We start from the raw sequence: 18,364 nt of genomic DNA on the forward strand, positions 1-18,364 counted from the left end.
CCGTAGTGGGATGAACCTAGACCTACCGGACAACCGGGGCCAAACACCACTATTTTGGGCAGTTGAGAAGAAGCGGGAGGGGGTGGTAAAGCTGTTACTAAGTCAACAAGACCCGGTAGTGAACCCCAACACCAGAGATATCCAAAGTCGTACGCCACTTTTCTGGACTGCCGAGAGCGGGGACGAAGAGATATTGAAACTACTATTAGCTCGAGGTGATATCGGCCTCGACATTGCAGACAACTACAACAGGACACCACTACTCCGTGCCGTTCAAAATAAGCACAAAGGAGTTGTGAGGCTGCTACTGGACCGACAACTGATCGATCCCAACGAAGGAGATAATCATGGCCAGACACCTCTATCATGGGCTGCTGAGAATGGCCATGAGGATATGGTGGAGATGATTCTTCGTCACAAAAAAGTCAATCCTACCCCAGTAGACCAACGTGGCCGGACACCTCTCTTGTGGGCTTCTAAGAACGGGCATGAGGCGATTGTGAAGATGTTCTTAAGCCAGAATGACCCAAAGCCTCACCCGACAGACGACAACGGTAGAACGCCACTCTCGTGGGCTGCCGCGAATGGCCACGATGGAATAGTAGCGGCTCTGCTTGGTCACAACAATACTACCCCAAATGCAAAAGACAACGATGAACGAACACCCATTCTTTGGGCCGCATTAAACGGACATGAAGGAATACTAAAGCAACTTCTCAGTTGTGAGCACACCGCCGCTGACGCGCGGGACAAGCGTGGCCAAACCTCGCTCTCGCTTGCCTCCAAGAAGGGACATCAGCGGATAGTACGAACCCTTTTGGCCCAAGCCGGTGTTAATCCTAACTCACAAGACAACAATAGGCGGACACCACTCTTTTGGGCCAGCCTTAACGGGCACGATGAAGTAGTCAAACTTCTCCTCGACTGCCGCGGGGTAAAACCCAACTTGACAGACATTGATGAAAAATCCCCAGCCGATTGGGCTGCATTTAATGGCCACACTGTAATTGCCGAGTTATTAAAAGAAAGGGTCCCCACCAGCCCATCCCGTGGGAACAGGCCTATACTAGACGGGCCATTAGGGCACGAGCTCGGGCCAGCATACTCGCCGATCCAGCCAGACTTTCCTGTTCCCGGTCCACAGTACCTACCACCCCCTATTAGCCTAGAGCGATCGAGGCCCAATCCTGCAGAAGGCAAGTACATAGCTTTCCCCCAGTCCCATTCCGGAAGCAGATACGAAGAGAAAAAAAGACACGGAGAGATACCACTCCTTTCTGCTGATGAGCAAGTCTCTGAGGCATCAGCAAGGATGCCAACAAATCAAGAACCGATTCCTGAGTCGCCCGAAATTTATGGAAAACCTCCACCGTCCACAATTGAGAGCCAGAAACCCGCCGAACCACTCTCACCTCGTTTCGAACCACTATCCACCCGCCTTATCAAATGCTGCCTCCGCGCGCTCCGTGTCGATCACGGTCTAACTCAATTTAGGCACCTTGGCAGATTTAGATTGTGGGCCGACGAGTATGACACACCCCATGGTCAGCTAGACAAAATCCTTGAGAAATCACCAATGCTAGAGGAGGCCACAATCACCCTTCTAGCAGATCTTTGCAACATCCTTACTACCCGAACCTCACACTCCAATGGTAATTACGCAATCTTACTCCCTAAACCCCGCTGCATTCTCCAATACTAAATTCAAGAATTTTCACCTCAGACACCCTACGCAAGGAACGCATATCTGTACTCCGAGACGCCTGCGGGATGTACCTGGGGATCAGCCAGCTATTCCCTGACGGCGACTCCGAGTGTGGTGGCGAAGAGGATGAGATCGAAACCATTGTTGACTCCTTGTTCAATCTTTCGCCATTGTTAGTCGACATTCTTGAGAACCCTCCAGGGGATACTCCGACAAGTGTCGGTAATGATGAGACAACAGTGGCCCCCGAGGTGGCTCAGAGATTCGATGGCTTGGCCCATACCCTATTATCCCTTATCCTTGCCCTCTTCTCGTCAGTTGTTTGATACTCCTTTTCCTAGCAGCAGGTCATTCCGGACGGTTTCAGGTGACACTTGAAGGCTTGAGACGGACTTGGTTTAGCTAAAGACTATTTCATAAAGCAGATGTGCTTTATATTTTTAGCCTATGTTTCCCACATCACTTTGTACTATATATCTTCGGGCTACATTTTCCTTCATATTATTTAGATTTCAAGCTTCCTCTATTCTCGGCGTCTAGAATGCCTCCATTTCACTTCCTTCTCCTCTTCTTTTGTGTTGCGCGCACACTCTCTCTCTTCGCTATCTCCGATTCGTCAACCCCAAACCCATTCCCTTATATTATCTCTAGTCTCTTCCATACGGAAAATATTCAAGTCGCCGGATCAGAGTTGCTCTCCCCTTGGCGCGTTACTATCAAAGGAAATGCAACCCCTATCCGGCGACTTGAGGAGTCTATTACAGAATACAACAGGGTGCAGTCATCCAATCGGAAGCTACGCAAGTGCTATAGTAGCGCGCCATCCATAGCTCCAAGAAAGCGGATTCATTAACCTTGAATGCCGCTACAAACCTGTATCTTGCACACTAATTGCCCTCCTTGCGCCCCTGGTCCCTCCGGGCGGTGGTGGACCCTATGGATGCAAAAAAGAAGTCGGATCTAACAAAACCTCATTGGCTAGGCTTGAGGGAAATGATATTTTTTGAATACCAAGTGTCTCGATACGCGATAGCTCGTGGTAGAAGAATCGTAGCAGGACCTGGTGATAGCCATTGGGTAGCAATGGCCCAGGTAGAGAATGAAGGTGAGGAGATGGACTAGCCACCGCAGCCTCCGGTCGAAGAAGAATCGGGAAACGGGGATCGGGCTTCTGGGGGTTTGATCGAAGCATTCAGTGAGCTCGAGCCAGTTTAGCAACCGTGTTTCTGGCTCTTGATTTCCGTTTTTTCGACCGGAAGCTTGTATTTACCGATACGATATCGTGGAAGTCCCTCCGAGTTCGCCGTCTGCGAACTCGCTATTAACGAGACCTCTAGCAGTGGATTAGGAGGTATGACGCTTATCTTTCGAGATTATGGTTTCTTTCGCCAGCTACTCTGGATGTGTTCGGGTATCCTGGTGTTCGGAGGTCTTCACCAATTCCAGCTGCTATCTCTTTGGTTGCAGCATCCATCAGGTCACTTTGTTATCCTCCCTCTTTATCACACAACTATGCGGAAGGCGGGGTGGTGGGGTGCCACGAGTGACTATTCATGATACCTCTAACATTCCGGCTTAATGCTGACATGCCGCAATTAAATTTACGGTAATTTGACGTTTGGCATTCCGAGGCGTAAAAAATGTAGGCAAACGAGAGGTGGTGTCGACAATTATGAGATACTGTACACTGCACAGTACTCGCTGCGCACGAGTAGTGAAAATTTGTCATTAGAGAAATACGCATTGCATTTCGGGTGCCATGGGGATAGACTAGCAAGACAAACTTTCCTTCAAGGTATCGAGAACCCTAACCCCGCGAGAGGCAATTTGACTTCCCGATTGTGACTAGCGCAGAGCTCACCACCCAACGCGTCCCCGTTGCTGTCGCCCCAACGCGTCAATTTCCCCGGCCAAGTCGAACCCTCTCCAACCACCAAAGAGCAGAAGCGATGGGCAAATCCAAAACCCCCAGCAATGCTCCCGGAAAAGCCCCGCAGGGGAAGCAGCGCATGATATCTAGTTTCTTTGCCCCGAAGCAATCCCCAGGAAAGACCAGTACGGACAATTCGTCTGCCACACCAACGATAAAGAAGAGGAAGCCCGATGAGAAGGAGAACAAGACCGCCGACCAGGAGGAGAATGAGAGAGAACCGGACTCCCCACCACGGACTCGCAGGAGGGTAACCCAGAAGCGAGTTCTCGAGGACGCCGAAGATGTGGAGCAAGCGACAGATGATGATGACTACTACAGCAAGCCAGGGACTACCAGTATCGCAAAGAAGAAATTGAAAAGGAGTCCTGAACCGATGGCAAATCTAGAGTCGGGGGGGGAGAAGAACGAGGAGACAAGAAAAAAGGAGGCAAATTTCTTAGCACCAGCGGCGGCGTCCCGAACCAAGAAGGCGGCAGACTCGGGAAGAACTCTCAAGTATCTCTACAACCCTTTTGCGGACGCCATGGATATAGACGGCGAACCTGTTGATTCGGCTACGAAGAAGAGGAGGGAGAAATTGCACGAGAAATTCGTACAAAAGTTGGGGAAGCCGGGCCCTGTGCCCGAGGCCCATGGGGTGGAGGTTGAGGAAGAGGCGGCAGAGCAGGATCCCGAGGAGCCGGAGGATGACGAACCAGGGCCTATTGCTAAGAGATTTGGGGGGAGCGCAAAAGGGAAAGCTCCACCCAAGGGTGGTAAAAAGCTTACCCCGTTGGAACGGCAGGTTGTCGAGATCAAGAGGAAGAATCCTGACACACTTCTGGTGATCGAAGTGGGATACAAGTTCAGGTTTTTTGGTGAGGATGCGAGGACTGCGAGTCAAGTTTTGAGTATAATGTGCATTCCGGGCAAGATGCGATTCGACGAGCACTCATCAGAATCACATCTCGATAAATTCGCCTCAGCTAGCATCCCAACCCACCGTCTTCATGTCCATGTAAAACGGCTCGTAACTGCTGGCCACAAGGTTGGAGTGGTTCGCCAGGTGGAAACAGCAGCTCTCAAAGCAGCAGGAGATAATAGAAATGCGCCATTTGAGAGAAAGTTGACCAACCTATATACTAAAGGCACATACATTGACGATGTGGATGGGTTGGACGGTGATCTGGCTGCAGGGGCTGGAAGTGGGGGAGCTGCGGGTACTGGGTTTATGCTCTGTATTGCCGAGAAGCCCGGAGGTGGCACAGGTATGGATGAGAAAGCGCATGTGGGGATTGTTGCTGTGCAGCCTGCGACGGGGGACGTGATATATGATGAATTCGATGATGGTTTTATGAGAAGTGAAATCGAGACCAGATTGTTACACAGTGAGATGCATACAATAGCCCTGAGAGCCAAGTTTTAGAATTGACCCATTTTCCTCAGTTGCGCCATGCGAATTCCTTATCGTTGGAGAGTTGACAAAAGCTACAGAAAAGTTAGTTTCCCACCTGGCAGGTAGCACGTAAGTTTCCCCCTATACGAATGTTTCATGCTAGCTATGTGGGCTAATCTTTGGTTAGAACCACCGTTTTGGGGGATCAGATACGTATAGAGCGTGTGGAGGGTAAGAAAGATGCGAAGATTTTAGCCCCGAGTCATGTCTCCAAATTCTATGCGGATAAGCTTAAATCAGCCGATTCTCCAGAAGCCGCAGAGTCAAACAGTTCGTAGCCGCCTCGTATGGTCTCAATTGAATTGAGATATATACTGATTGCTAGACAGGACTTCTCGAGATTGTCATGAATCTACCGGATCTTGTGACCATCTGCCTCTCGGCTCTAATAACCCATCTCTCCAGCTATGGGCTCGAACACATCTTTGACCTTACAAAATACTTCAAATCCTTCAGCGCGAGGTCTCACATGCTACTCAATGGCAACACTTTATCAAGTCTCGAGATCTACCGCAACCAGACCGATTTTTCGACCAAGGGAAGCTTGTTCTGGACTTTGGATCGGACAAAAACAAAATTCGGGAAGAGGCAGCTCCGGAAATGGGTCGGAAGGCCTTTGTTGGACAAAGAGCGTCTGGAGGAAAGGATAGAAGCTGTCGAAGAGATCAAGGGTGGGAAGAGTCCAAAACTGGAGCGATTGAGAGAATTGCTTTCAAAAATATCCTATGACCTAGAAAAGGGCCTCATCCGTATATACTACGGAAAGGTTTGCCCCTTGCCTCGAACGGTTTTGTGCTCGTCTGACCCCCTCGGGTAGTGCTCTCGCCCAGAACTCCTATCGATCCTACAGACATTAAACAGAATTGCCAACACCTTTCCCCCCGTTGATAAACCTGAGGATGTGGGCTTCAATTCTAAGATCTTGAATGAGGCTCTCGCAAACCTTCCTCGGATTAAGGATGATGTGGAGGCTTATCTAGATGTCTTCAATCATTCACAGGCAGCCAAAGATGACAAGTATGACTTTTTCAAAGACGGTGACAACTATGAAGCTATCAACGAACACAAAATGGTTCGCGCCCCCTTCGCGCCAAGTGGCAAAGCTAACCCACGTGCGTAATCAGGGGATCGCTGGTGTTGAAGGTGACTTAAATGAGCATTTGAATGAGATCGCAGCAGTGCTGAAAAGAAAGGTCGTGTACGTCAGCGTGTCTGGTGTAGAGGTATACCCAACTACCCCCCGCAAGCCCCACTGCTTTATTTTCTAACGACCCCAAGTATCTTGTCGAAGTTTCAAACGAGAAAAACATACTGAAAAGCGTGCCAGCAACCTGGGTCAAGATGAACGGGTAAGCTCATGCGCCCCGACTGCTCTTAATCCCTCCAGCTAAAATGGTTGCCAGAACGAGGAAGGTTTCCCGGTTCCACACACCTGAAGTAATCAAGTTGCTTCGCGAACGTGATCAGCACAAGGAATCGCTTGCTGCGGAATGCAATCGGGCCTTTGCAAAGTTCCTCGCCGAGATCTCGACCAAATACCAAGAATTTCGCGACTGCGTTCAATCTCTCGCAACCTTGGACTGCCTCATTTCCCTCGCAGCCGTCGCCAACCAACCCGGCTACGTCAAGCCCGAGTTCACGGAGGAGCCATGCATAGAAGTGCGCGAAGGCCGACACCCAATGGTGGAGCAGCTCCTCCTGGACGCCTACGTCCCCAACGACATCCATCTCTTCTCGGACAAGCAGCGCGCAATGATCGTCACTGGACCAAACATGGGCGGCAAGTCCTCATTCGTACGTCAGGTGGCGCTGATAGCCATAATGGCCCAAGTGGGCAGCTACGTCCCTGCCTCCGCGGCGAGGGTTGGCATGTTGGACGCGGTGTTCACGCGGATGGGCGCCTTCGACAACATGATGGCGGGCGAGTCCACCTTCATGGTGGAGCTGAACGAGACCAGCGACATCCTCAAGCAGGCCACCAACCGCAGCCTCGTGATCCTCGATGAGCTCGGCCGCGGAACCAGCACGCATGATGGTGTGGCTATCGCGAACGCCGTTCTCGACTACGTCATCACCGAGCTTAAGAGTATGTGCCTATTCGTCACGCATTACCCGCTACTCGCGCAGTTTGGCGAGAGGTACCCGGAGAATGCGATGAACGCGCATATGAAATTTGAGGAGGCTAATGGTAATACCCCCCCCCATTTTCCAGCCTAAACCGAGCCAATGACTGACTGACTAATGAAGACGGAACCGAAAATATCACATTCCTATACCAAATTGGAGAGGGCGTCGCACATAGATCTTATGGGTAAGTACCCTCTTCCCCGCTCTCCTAAGTATCTATGCGCAAGGGAAAAAAATCCCTAACGAAACTCTAGTCTGAACGTTGCAAGACTAGCTGGCCTACCGCAACGCTGCATAGAAGGTAATCCCCGCACCACCCCTCCATTCATCCCTCTCACTTCAGAGACTAACACCCACCCAGTCGCAGGTGTAAAATCCTCCCAATTAGAGAAGGAACTTAAAGAGCGACAGACTACAAAATGGTACTTTTTTCCCTTCCCCCTTCCTTTCGTGTTCGCTGGCTATGATAGCACGACTAATGATACCAGGGCCAAAACCATTCTCAGCGCCACTGAGAAAGAAGCAGATTTTGACCCTTTGCAGTTATTGGCTAGTATCGAGAACCTTTAAATGGTTTTCTCTTTCCCCTGTTTCTTTTTCTTTTCTTTTTGACTAGAGTCGTGGTAATAGTGGGTGGTGATTTTTTATTTTTTATCTTATTTCCCTCGTTCTCCTTTTGCTGTAGATCTATTGATGGTGGATGTACTGTAATCTATTATTACTATTATTATCGCGTTGTGTTTGTGGAATTATGGCGAACGGGCTAGCGCGAGTTGCCGATAAGCACAATTCCAGGCATGAATAGTCACTCGGAGAGTTTGTAGCGCTCGCCAACCTTAGCTTATAAGTAAATTCCCACCACCAGGCACCTCTACCCTCTGACAGGAAAGGAAGAAAAAAATGTATGATGACGTATTGGACCGGGAAGCTGATTAGACGGGGAAGCAAATCAATTAAAAAGCACTAGAAATGTCAAAACTTAAGAATCTCAACTAACGCCTAACAGTAGGAAGACGAAATACCACAGTGCAGGCAGGAGGCATCCCAAATACAGCATTATACTAGATTTTGGCCCCTTTTGAGCTAAATTCGGAGGGTTGGTTTCGCGGATATTTATATAGTGAGGATCCAAGCAAAATTAACATACAAAGTGATTCTCTTCTGCGTCTGATCCACTTCCCCGTCCAATATGTTAACCCATAAGATAATCCCTTACGCCCATCATCCATCCAGCCGACAGTGCCGTACAGGTATGATGCCTCAAACCCTCGATAAATAATCAGCCCGCAATACGTGACCAACAATGCATTTACTAACTTTACAACTAACTAGCTTGTACCATACTGTACCACAGGAAAAGTAAAAGGGAAAGGGAAAGAGTTGATGAGAGGGTATAGTAAAAACTACCTTTTAAAAATGACGCCGCCCACACGCTCACAAAACAATGCACCTAACACCCGGTTTCCAGGGGAAAAATATGGAAAAAGAAAGAAAAAAGAGTTCCATAGGTGAATGGATAGGTAGATGGTGATGGAAAGAGAAAATGCGTATAATGACGAATGGTAAAGAAAAAACAGGATGAAAACGAGAGGACGTCCTCGCTCCACAGGTGAAACTAAAAAAAAAAGAAAAAAAAGAATGGAAAGAATGAAAATATTAGCTAGGGTATATTTGCTTGATTTGATCTGACTTGATTGGGAGAAAAGAAAGAAAAAAAGAGAAAGGAAAAAGAAGGAAAACGCGTAACCAGATCATTGCATTTACAAAATTCGAGGCTTGTCCTTGATTTTACTTTATTTTCGGCGAGGGGGCTCCAAGGTGGACGGGGACGTGTGGAAATGGAAAGTGTGCGCAGTACAATTGGAGGAAGGAAAAACTAAAGACGAGCGAAATGCTTGCACCAGATCCAGCCAAGTTCGCCATTTGCGTCATCTTGGTTTTTAGCCAACCAGATCTCTCCTTTTGTTCCCACCACCTATGAGTTGTTAGTATACCCTAGCTGCAAGGGAAAAGGTGAGAGCATACATCAAAAATCTCTCCTTGTACATAAGTAAGATACGGGAATCCACCCTCTCTCCGTTGTTTATCAATGTTAAACTCGTACAGACTAGCCACAACAAATATAGGGGTACTGTTATTGGACAACGTTAATGTCCGTCGCTGACTTTGTCTTGATGACGCCACAGACGGCGCCCGCGAAGCGCTACGTGATGGGTTTCCTGACTGGGATTCACTGTCAGATTTCATCTCCCTATCGTCCTCCATTGGCATTGCTGACGAAAACATTGGGGCAGGTGCTGGAGAAGCAGAACGGGTAAGGGGCTCCGCCCGTGGGTCTGCTAAGGTCGTGCTTGAAGTATGGGCTGTCTGGGTTTCCGGACCATCAAACAGCGTCGATGCTGACGAATAGGCTCTAGATCCAGGACGATCAGACAGAGATGGTGAGTAGTCACGAGTGACTGGCGTATGTAGTTGTCTGTCAGCGGTCATGGTTGAGAACGATCGTTGAGGAACCGGTGGAGTAATCCTCATGGGGGACCTCTGTAGCTGTGCTGACCCAGCTCGCCCTCGGGGGTTATTGGCTATCTGAGGCAATATTGGAAGGATAGGAGCCATCGCGATTAAGGGAGAAAGGGTGGACCCGCCGCTATGACGACGCTCCTCAAAGGGCTTGTCGAAACTCGAGGCCGTTGGGGAATGACTCGTCAAAGACAAGGCTCTATCTCGTCCCGGAAGGGAAAGCTCATTCCCTTCGGAAGTCGATGGCCTCCGTGGGTATTCAAAGGCATCAAGAGATAATGTCGAGGAGGGAGAGAGGAACTGGGTTTGTGGTAATAACATGGCTTTCAAAGTCCCTTTTCTCCGAGCGTTAGTCGATTTACAAGACTCGCTACAAAGAACAAGTTCTCACCGTTGCAAATCCCCATATGATTGAGACTCTGTTCATTATACGAAAAGTCCCCCATGAAATCCTTGACAATGGTATCCAACTCAGAGGGCATATCCATCTCTGTGAAGGTCATCCGAAGCTTGGCGGCCCAACTATTCATCCATAGGCCCTGCAATTCAACAAAATTTAATAAGACGGTGTCAATAAGCTTCTTTGTCAATCTAAATAGCTTTGGGAGCTCGTCAATCAGTGTTTCATTCAGTGCGACATATGCATCAGCGAGTTCAATGGACTTCTTGTCTGGAGTGTCCCCTCGATCCCTAATTGCCTTATATCGGGCATAGTCCACCGCCTTTTTGTTACGCTTCGTCATGATCCGTTGTGGGCTTTCGTGCATCTTCAGAAGCATTTCTAGAGGCTCAATTGAGTGTTTGCGTACGCGAAGTTTCTGCCCTAGTTAGCAAGGATTACCAAGAACCAATCCCAGAGATACTCACATGCTCTTGAAGGTAGGTGGATGCCATCTCTTTCATAGCGCTATCGAACTTTCTCCATTTCACTTCAATCTCGGGGTGTTGTGTATGGGATATGTCGACAAATTCCTTGATCGTTTGCGTGAATTCTAGAAACCTCTCTATGTGCAATTGAATATCCATTGTATAGATTTCAATATCCCGTATTATCACCTGGACCTGGACAAAGTGCATGTTATAGTTCTCAAAAAGCCTATTGTAGACTTCGTCCACCACGACCTCTGATAGTCCCACAGATTGCTTGAGCTTTTCAGCACGACGTGCGAAGCCCTTGGTAATTCCATGACGGATATCCGTCTCGGCTCTCTTGCGGCCCACAATTCGTTCGACCATGTCCTTTCTTTTCTTCATTTCATTGATACGATCCGCAACGAACTTCATCTCCTTTGCAGCCACTTCTAGCTGAGTAAAATCGGGATGGCTTCGAGGTGTGCATTCAAGCAATTGGGTAAGCAAGAGCGGGTACTTCAGTATTCGCTGAACAGGCTTGATGAGTAGCGATTCCAGATTCCAAGCATTTGTGAGGTCTTCGGCGCATGTTTTGCATTCCTATACCCTTGTCAGCATCCTAGAGAAATCGTTAGGGAAAGGAGGCATTTACCGCCAGCCAAATCGCCACACCCCTGTTGCCCTCTAGCTTTTGTAATCGCCCAACCGCGTTGTCGTGATTCTTGCAGTATTCACCATAGACCTTTTCCATGTTGTAGAACATATCCATGAATACCTCACCAACATATGTTTTCCTATCCTTCTCCTCTTCGTTGGCAATGTCGTCAAAGAAATTAGACCTACTATCTTCATCCCCGCTATTTGGCGAGTTCACTACACTCACAGCGCTGCTGTTCACGCCGCTCCGGGCCCTGCGCAGGACGTAGACACTCCCTACCGCTGCTTTCAGAGACTCCAAAAAGGCTTTCGAAAACTGCACGATGGCATCCGTATTTCCAAACAAGACCCTTATATCATCAAGGGTGATAGAGGAACAAGCATTTGCAGAACCCTTATAGATCTCCATTGCGACAGTCATATCCCGGAAATAAGAACTCTCGGTATCCACCAACTCCTTCAGTAGGTGGCGACGTTTGATCAACAACTTCTGCTCTGGAGCTTCCCTTGGACCAGAATGCTCTTGAGAATGAATGGAGGAGGACCCATGCTTAGTTGGCGCCATGGAAGATGGTGGGGTTTCCGGGTGACGGTATCCATTAGGCCCAACCGACACAGAACTATGGCGAGATTCAAGCTCTGAATAAAAGCTCGAAGAAGGGGAATTTGACTGCTTTCCTGGATAAGAGTGCGTGCGGTCCAGGTTTGGTCTATGCGAGTATTGGTCTAAGCTTTGCCTGCCAGAATAAGGATTCTGTGAATCCTGGCTCTGTCTTGGATTATCCCCGTAATAGTCCATTGCAGAAGAGGTGTTCCAGCGGTCTAGGCTGGGTCTGTTACCCGGTGGGGGAGGGAGTGGTGAGGCCGTTCGCTCAGTGTAGGTAGGAAAGACATTGATAGCTAGTCCTAGAGGCTCGGTATCCCTTTCAATTTCCGGTAATTGGAGTGGGGTATGCGGAGGCATTCTATTGCTAGGGTGGATTGGCGCAGTGCTCATCGCTGAGGGGGCAGGTGAGACAGCTCTAGGTGGGTCCTTTGCAGGGGGTGTGGGGGGTAAGAAATGGTAGTCCTTTGGGGGAGGTGTTGGAGGAAGTGGTGATTCTGCCTCCTCGATGTATTGTCGAGGAGTAGTTGGCGAATCAAGCATTTGGATCGATTGTCTCTTGGTAGGGTGAATATCCAACTCCGGACTAGCCCGGGACGAAGTAGTTTCCCAACCTTCTGACTGGCCATCAATGCTGGGTCGAGCCGAGCTCGGAATCTCAGAGCAAGACGTGTAATCGCACAGTTCGCTATCTTCAACATAGTCATCGTAGCCTTCGGTGCTAGTGGTCTCTTCCACTTCTGTATCCTCTTCGGTCTCGGTCTCAGTCTCAGTCCCTTCGGTTTCTCCTTCCTCAGTTTCTCCGTCCCCGGTCTCCTCATCCATATCATCTGCATACTCGTCAACAGTATCTGTTCCTGTCTCAAACTCCGTCACTTCTTCTTCGGTATCCGCATAGGATTTCAAAAAGTCTTCTCGTGGCTCATCGTAATGGTCGAATACATCAACAATAGTAGCCCTATCATCCAACGGTGTACTTGACGCAGATGTTGCAGCCATTGGAGACAGATTTGCCCTCTCCGTGGTATCAGATGTTACCGAAATAGAATCTGCTTTAGTTCTCGTGGTCGCCTCCAGTTGGTTGCCTTCCGGAGCCTCGATAATTGAACCAATACAATTGACGACCTGGTGTGCTGTCCCGCCTCTCATATCGGAAGAGTCCCTATTTGGGCCGGTCGCCACACTCCAGGCTGTCATTGCCGAATCAGGCCTGAGAAGCTGTGGTATGTGCATAAGTCGCAAAGGATCTGAGGGCATGTCGGGTGTGACGATGACGGGAATTGTCGGCTCTTCGCTTCCTGTCTTTTCTGCTGGAGGCGGCTCTTGAGGTGAATCAGGACTTACACTAGCACTATTGGCACTACCACTCACGGCCCGACGGTATCTGGGAGCTTGGTTAGCATGCGGGTCTTCGGTTAGCGGCGGCCTCTCGTCAAAAGACGAGAGAGACGACCTTCGGCTTGAAGATAAAGATTGTCGCCTATCCCAAAGATCATTGATTCCTGGCCCGTCAAAGTAGGGCTCAGCACCCATCTCCGCAGATTCAGATCTGGTAGGCAGGACAGAGATGAACTCGGATTCGATTGGCTCAGGAACAGCCGAGCCCCCCACAATTTCCTTATGAATCTCTGCAGCATCTTCCGCGTTATCGCCTTTAGGGGATTCTCCAAGCTCATTTTCGTCCTCTTCTTCAATTCTTTCCTGATAACCACCTCTTATATCACCATTGCTTCCATCACAGTCATCGACTATCTCCCCTCTCAAACTCTGTTTTGAACTTTCCTTACAGACAACATTTGTTTTCAATTGGGATGTCTCTTTTAAAGTTTTATTAAAAGCGTTTTGAATTCGAGCTCTTCTGGCGGCAAAATCCACAGTCCCTAACTCCGGAATCTTCTTTTTTACATCCCTTCCCCGATTATTCTCGGGTTCAAAAGTCTTTGCGCCTCTACCGCGCTGAAGATTTGTTTCCCTGGAATAAGATGATGAGTTTTGTGAACCGTTTTGAAACTTCTGTCTAGGCGCAGCTGCGGAAATTGAGGTTGGCAAGCGCTGTCCACGGGATGACCTCAATGGCGGAGATTTTGTTGGCTGGGGTGTGCCAATATACACCATCAATCTAGAATTAGTGCTAGGCTGAGGGGTATGCCGTGAACCATGGGAGGACACTGCGACGGGTGCCAAGCTGGTGGTCCTAGAGGAGGTGTTCCGGGCACCGTACCTATAGTCCAGAGTTGGCGAGTGTCTTACTACCGGAATATTGGATTTCGCTGTGGAAACGGAGCGGGGTGAATGTGAGCTCTTAGGTACAGCGGCAGACTGAGCAAATATTGCGTCTACCTCCATTACATCAACAGGAGAAGAAAATATTTCTGCGTTGGATCTACTTCTCCGATGCCGTAATGGATGCGCTGAAAACCCGGCGCTACTTGTCTCCCCTTCGGTATCAGCCAGTGAGGCTGCAGAGGGCGAGTGAATCTCGAGCGCCGAGCGGCTCCGCCGATGTCTATTTGGGGCAGCAGGTTTGTCGTTAAAGGATGTATCCAGTGGCGGCAGTAGATTCCGAGCATTTGTAGCCTCTTCGGCACCATTGCTCATTGAAGTAGTGGGCCGTCGAGCGCGACCCGAGTTTTTCCCTTTACCTGTAATGGAACTCGATTGAGCTGATCCTGAGCGCTCGCCAGCTCTACTTCTTCCAGTCGTGGATTGATTGTTCGACCGTGTAGACCCACCCGTTTGCGCACCCCCACCACCTGCTGGCTTCCAGGCCGGCGGTTTTCTAGCCCTAGCAGCGTTGGGTCCAGCGGCGACAGCGGGGATGCGGTTACTGGGATTTGGAACCTTCTCATCCTGCTTTGTATTGAACCGATTCACGATATCCTTAAAATTAGGAGAGTGAACATTTGTGGCCGATGGTGATGATGCTATTGCCGAGGACCTGGCAAGTGGTGAAGAAACCGATCTTCCAGATGGGGGCGTTTGTCGATAAGGTGAGATGTAATTAGTTTTGGAATTTATCGAAGAAGATTTGGGCAAAATAGCCCTCGGTTGAGACGCCTTTGTGGGAGAAGGCGAAACAGGAGACGATTGTTCTGGCATTTGAGGATCCGAAGGCTGGAGCGCTGAAGCAGCGGGAAGGCTACTTGGAGGCATTGCTATTGAACATGTGGGGGGGGGTACTCAGAGGAAGAGGGAGAAGGGCCCAAAGAATTGACAAGGAGAATCCCCTTTCTTCAAGTGTTAGTACTATGTTTGCGACATATGTAATTGCAGTTTAGGTCCTACCGGTAGAGTAGATTCTAGCAGCCGTTATTGGTTGGCAAGGTTGACCGTCAAGTGACAGGCACCAGTATCGGTAGGAGAGGTGGGTATGCACCGGGAATAAGGTAGCGCAAGTACGATACCGGCACTACTGTCGGGGCCGGGACGGACGTTTGTCGGTAGCTCGTAGGACGAATATGCTCTTTTGAAGGTACAGCACAAAGTGCAATCGGCTGGTCAGTCAGTCAGTCAGTTAAATGTCAGAATTGCAGATGTGATGTGCGATAGACGAGGATAACCTGCCCCACGTTCTGCGATGGTGTTCTCTCGCTTCCAGACAGCTGCTCGTGTGATCAGAGTTTCCCGTCAGGTAGCGAGCGAGGTATGGAGGAAAGGGGCAGGGTGGGGTGTATGTGTGGGTGTGGAGGGAGTGGGGAGAGGAGGAGGGAGAGAAGGGCAGGTAGGTTACCAAACTTGCACCAACGCCGTTTGCCTATTATGATACCAAAGACTGTGCCGTGCAAGTACGGTAATTTTACTGCACTCGTCACTCTGCGAGTTCTCTCGCTTTGAAGGACGTTGTTATCTGGAAATGGGAGACGATAAACGTTCCTAGTCAGCTACCGGTACTGTCTTTTTTTTTTTTTTTGTTTTGTTTTATTTTTCTTTCTCTCTCGTAAGGTAAGAAGAGTAAGTACCTCTGAAAGGCACGAGCGTCCGAGTATTTGGTGCTATACGTTACAGCACTGCAATATACCTCTGTTATGAGTGGATTGTACCGGTATTCGAGGATCTTGACGGAGAATGCCAACAATAGCCGTTCCTATTTCCGAGAAAGTTGGCGCTTGATCGGGAAAGGTGCGGGAAGGTGGAAACAAGTGTCGAAGCAGACGAGATTCACGAAGGGGGAAAGAAAAAGGGCCAATTCTATTAGAAGAGCAATCCACCACAACACACACTTGCCCTAAGCGCACGCTATTACCCCCTACGGGTAGGAGGTATGATATAGTTCAACACACCTTGTCGGGAGCGCTATGATGAACCCTATGCACGCTACTCGGGCACTGTAGAATATCGTAGCACGGTGCGCGGCGGAGAGATGATGGTGAGAGAAAATCAACGGGGATGGGACACGGAATTGTGTTTGTACTCGTACAGTGAGTCTAGTACGGTCTCCGTACTGCAAAGAGTGTCGATGCTTAGCAATGCTTCTAAAGGTCAAACCACCTCCCGTGTCGGATACCGGTTGCGAAGACAATATTCTGGTGAGTTTCAGAGATGAAGTTTGCAGGGCAAACAGGCTTTTTTCGGGGATCAGGGAGCTGAAGGAGTGGAATCTGGCTGGCAGATGAATTACGACAAGAGGGGGGGGGGCAATGAGGGGCGAGGGAGCAAAAAAGAAAGGATAGAGAAAAAAAGAAATAACTGTAAAGCAAAAAGTAAAGGAAGATAGAGGCAGAAAGGAGTCAACTAATGTCACGCTTCCCATCCACTGCCTTCTGTCTGATCTCCTCTGCTCAAATATCTGGCTACGGCAGCGACGTCCAAATTCCTACTCGTATGTAGCACATCTGCTTGGCTGTTGACGGAAAGCTTTGTTCTTGTGGAACGGTCACCAGGTACGGTATGTGTGTGTACAGTAATAATAATAATACCACATACTTGTACGAGTACAAGTATGTACGGTACAGTATGGATGTATGCACGAGCACTAGTGCTCGAGTACTGTACGAGTACTGTGCAATTATAATACTCGAGTATGTACTCGTACAGTACAGTATGATATGGTGGTGATATTTCACTTCTGATGAACCCGGGAACTGGTGCTGCGGACTGAGGGGGCATGATGATGAGTTACATATTACAGTAACATACAGTACGAGTACTGTATCGTGTAGTACTGGTATGGTTGTAAAAAAAAAAAAATTAGCAAATATTTATTATTATTTTTTATTATACACTCTGTTCCCCACTGGGAGGAGCCGGTGGTGAAGCACAACAGCAAGGCATTCGTGCCTTGAACGATAATTGGTGCTTTACGGTATTATTTTTTTCCCACAAGCCCAGGCCAGGGGCAACATCTTTCTTGGCAGCGGAGAGGGTTAGAGGTCATCATGTTTTTGGTGAACGTCTGGTGAAAGTGGAAAGTTAGGCGTTTTAAATTTGGGACAGTGCGTCCGAACGCGTTTCTCTGGACTCACTCCAAATTCCCCGAACCTCGACGCGCCAGTACCGTACTCACAATTATCCCTCCCTCATCCCAGACACGTCCCTATGATCCCTCCCACCCATCACCACCATCTCGATGCCCTTCTTCCGTTGCCCCCCCCACCCCGTACTCTGCTCTGTGCTCTTAGAAATAAATACATCTCTCTCACAAGACTGTCCCCCTTCTCCTTGAATATTGAGAGCTCGCCTGGAAGCCCAATGGGAGGCCGAAAAAGGAAGCGAGAGGGACTCCCATCCAATGGTGACCCTGGGCACAGCAATCCTAGACTAAAACGATTGCGCCCTCATCCTCAACCACCGCCATTGACAATGCCACCTGGGCAAGCAGCGTCGAAAGCGATAACAAACAAACCTTCACCCGCCCCGGACACGAAGCCTCGCCAGATTCCCATTCCAGCCTCTGTCCATCATCCTGTCCTTTCGCAGTACTTTCCTCATCTGCTCTCACTCCATGCATACCTGAGGCATGTGCTGGTCTGCTCACGCAGATCTGGTCGCCTGAAGAAGCTCGGTGCGATTAATGAAAACACCGATGCCGAACTGCTAGCCCATCTGGACACGACTCTTGTCGGATTGAGAAAAGATATCAGTTTTGGTGTGGCTTTGGACGTTGCTGACGCTACCCAACTTAGCGGTAGATCCCGTCCCCCGACATGTTCCCAAAGCGAGGTACTGTAGCTAATAAGCATTCCATCCCGCTTTCAAATAAGCATCTCCCGTATCTGCACGGATCCCGGCTGGCTGACTATCACGCGTGCAGATTGTCGATTTGACTCTTCATACTCTCTTTTATCGCTCAAACACCAGGCCGCTGGAAGCTATTTATCCAGGAAAACCCAACAATATTCTCGCTCAAGGTTACAGGATCAACAATAATACTCATTCCACTCACAAATTTCACGCAGGGCCTCTGGGTATCGATGTCGTGAGTTTTTATCCGAATACCCATGTTACAACTCTCAAATCGAGGCTATGGAGCGGTATCTTCAGGATAATAGGGGAGGATCCTATGCTGAATTTACTTCTCAACACAAGTATCTC

At 49.1% G+C, this 18,364-nt stretch overlaps 2 protein-coding genes; one reads left to right on the forward strand and one right to left on the reverse strand.

Moving 5' to 3' along the window:
• Positions 1–2,892: 2,892 nt before the first annotated feature.
• On the forward strand, positions 2,893–7,866 carry GSTUM_00011039001 (uncharacterized protein). XM_002841667.2 has 12 exons: positions 2,893–5,005; positions 5,064–5,142; positions 5,201–5,343; positions 5,403–5,839; positions 5,891–6,145; positions 6,198–6,296; positions 6,352–6,422; positions 6,477–7,173; positions 7,222–7,261; positions 7,321–7,384; positions 7,455–7,622; positions 7,689–7,866. The coding sequence occupies exons 1-12, from the start codon at positions 3,655–3,657 to the stop codon at positions 7,768–7,770; spliced, it is 3,486 nt and encodes a 1,161-aa protein (XP_002841713.1). The 5' UTR covers positions 2,893–3,654; the 3' UTR covers positions 7,771–7,866.
• Positions 7,867–9,076: 1,210 nt separating this feature from the next.
• Positions 9,077–14,986, reverse strand: GSTUM_00011040001 (uncharacterized protein; the record flags this gene model as incomplete). The annotated part of the gene is made up of 5 exons (XM_002841668.1): positions 9,077–9,175; positions 9,226–10,055; positions 10,112–10,538; positions 10,588–11,172; positions 11,225–14,986. 5 exons carry the CDS (start codon positions 14,984–14,986, stop codon positions 9,077–9,079), a joined length of 5,703 nt encoding a protein of 1,900 aa, XP_002841714.1.
• Between the last annotated feature and the right edge of the window lie 3,378 nt (positions 14,987–18,364).

This window comes from Tuber melanosporum (genome assembly GCF_000151645.1).
Source record: "Tuber melanosporum whole genome shotgun sequence assembly, scaffold_79, strain Mel28".
NCBI classification, from domain to species: Eukaryota; Fungi; Ascomycota; class Pezizomycetes; order Pezizales; family Tuberaceae; genus Tuber; species Tuber melanosporum.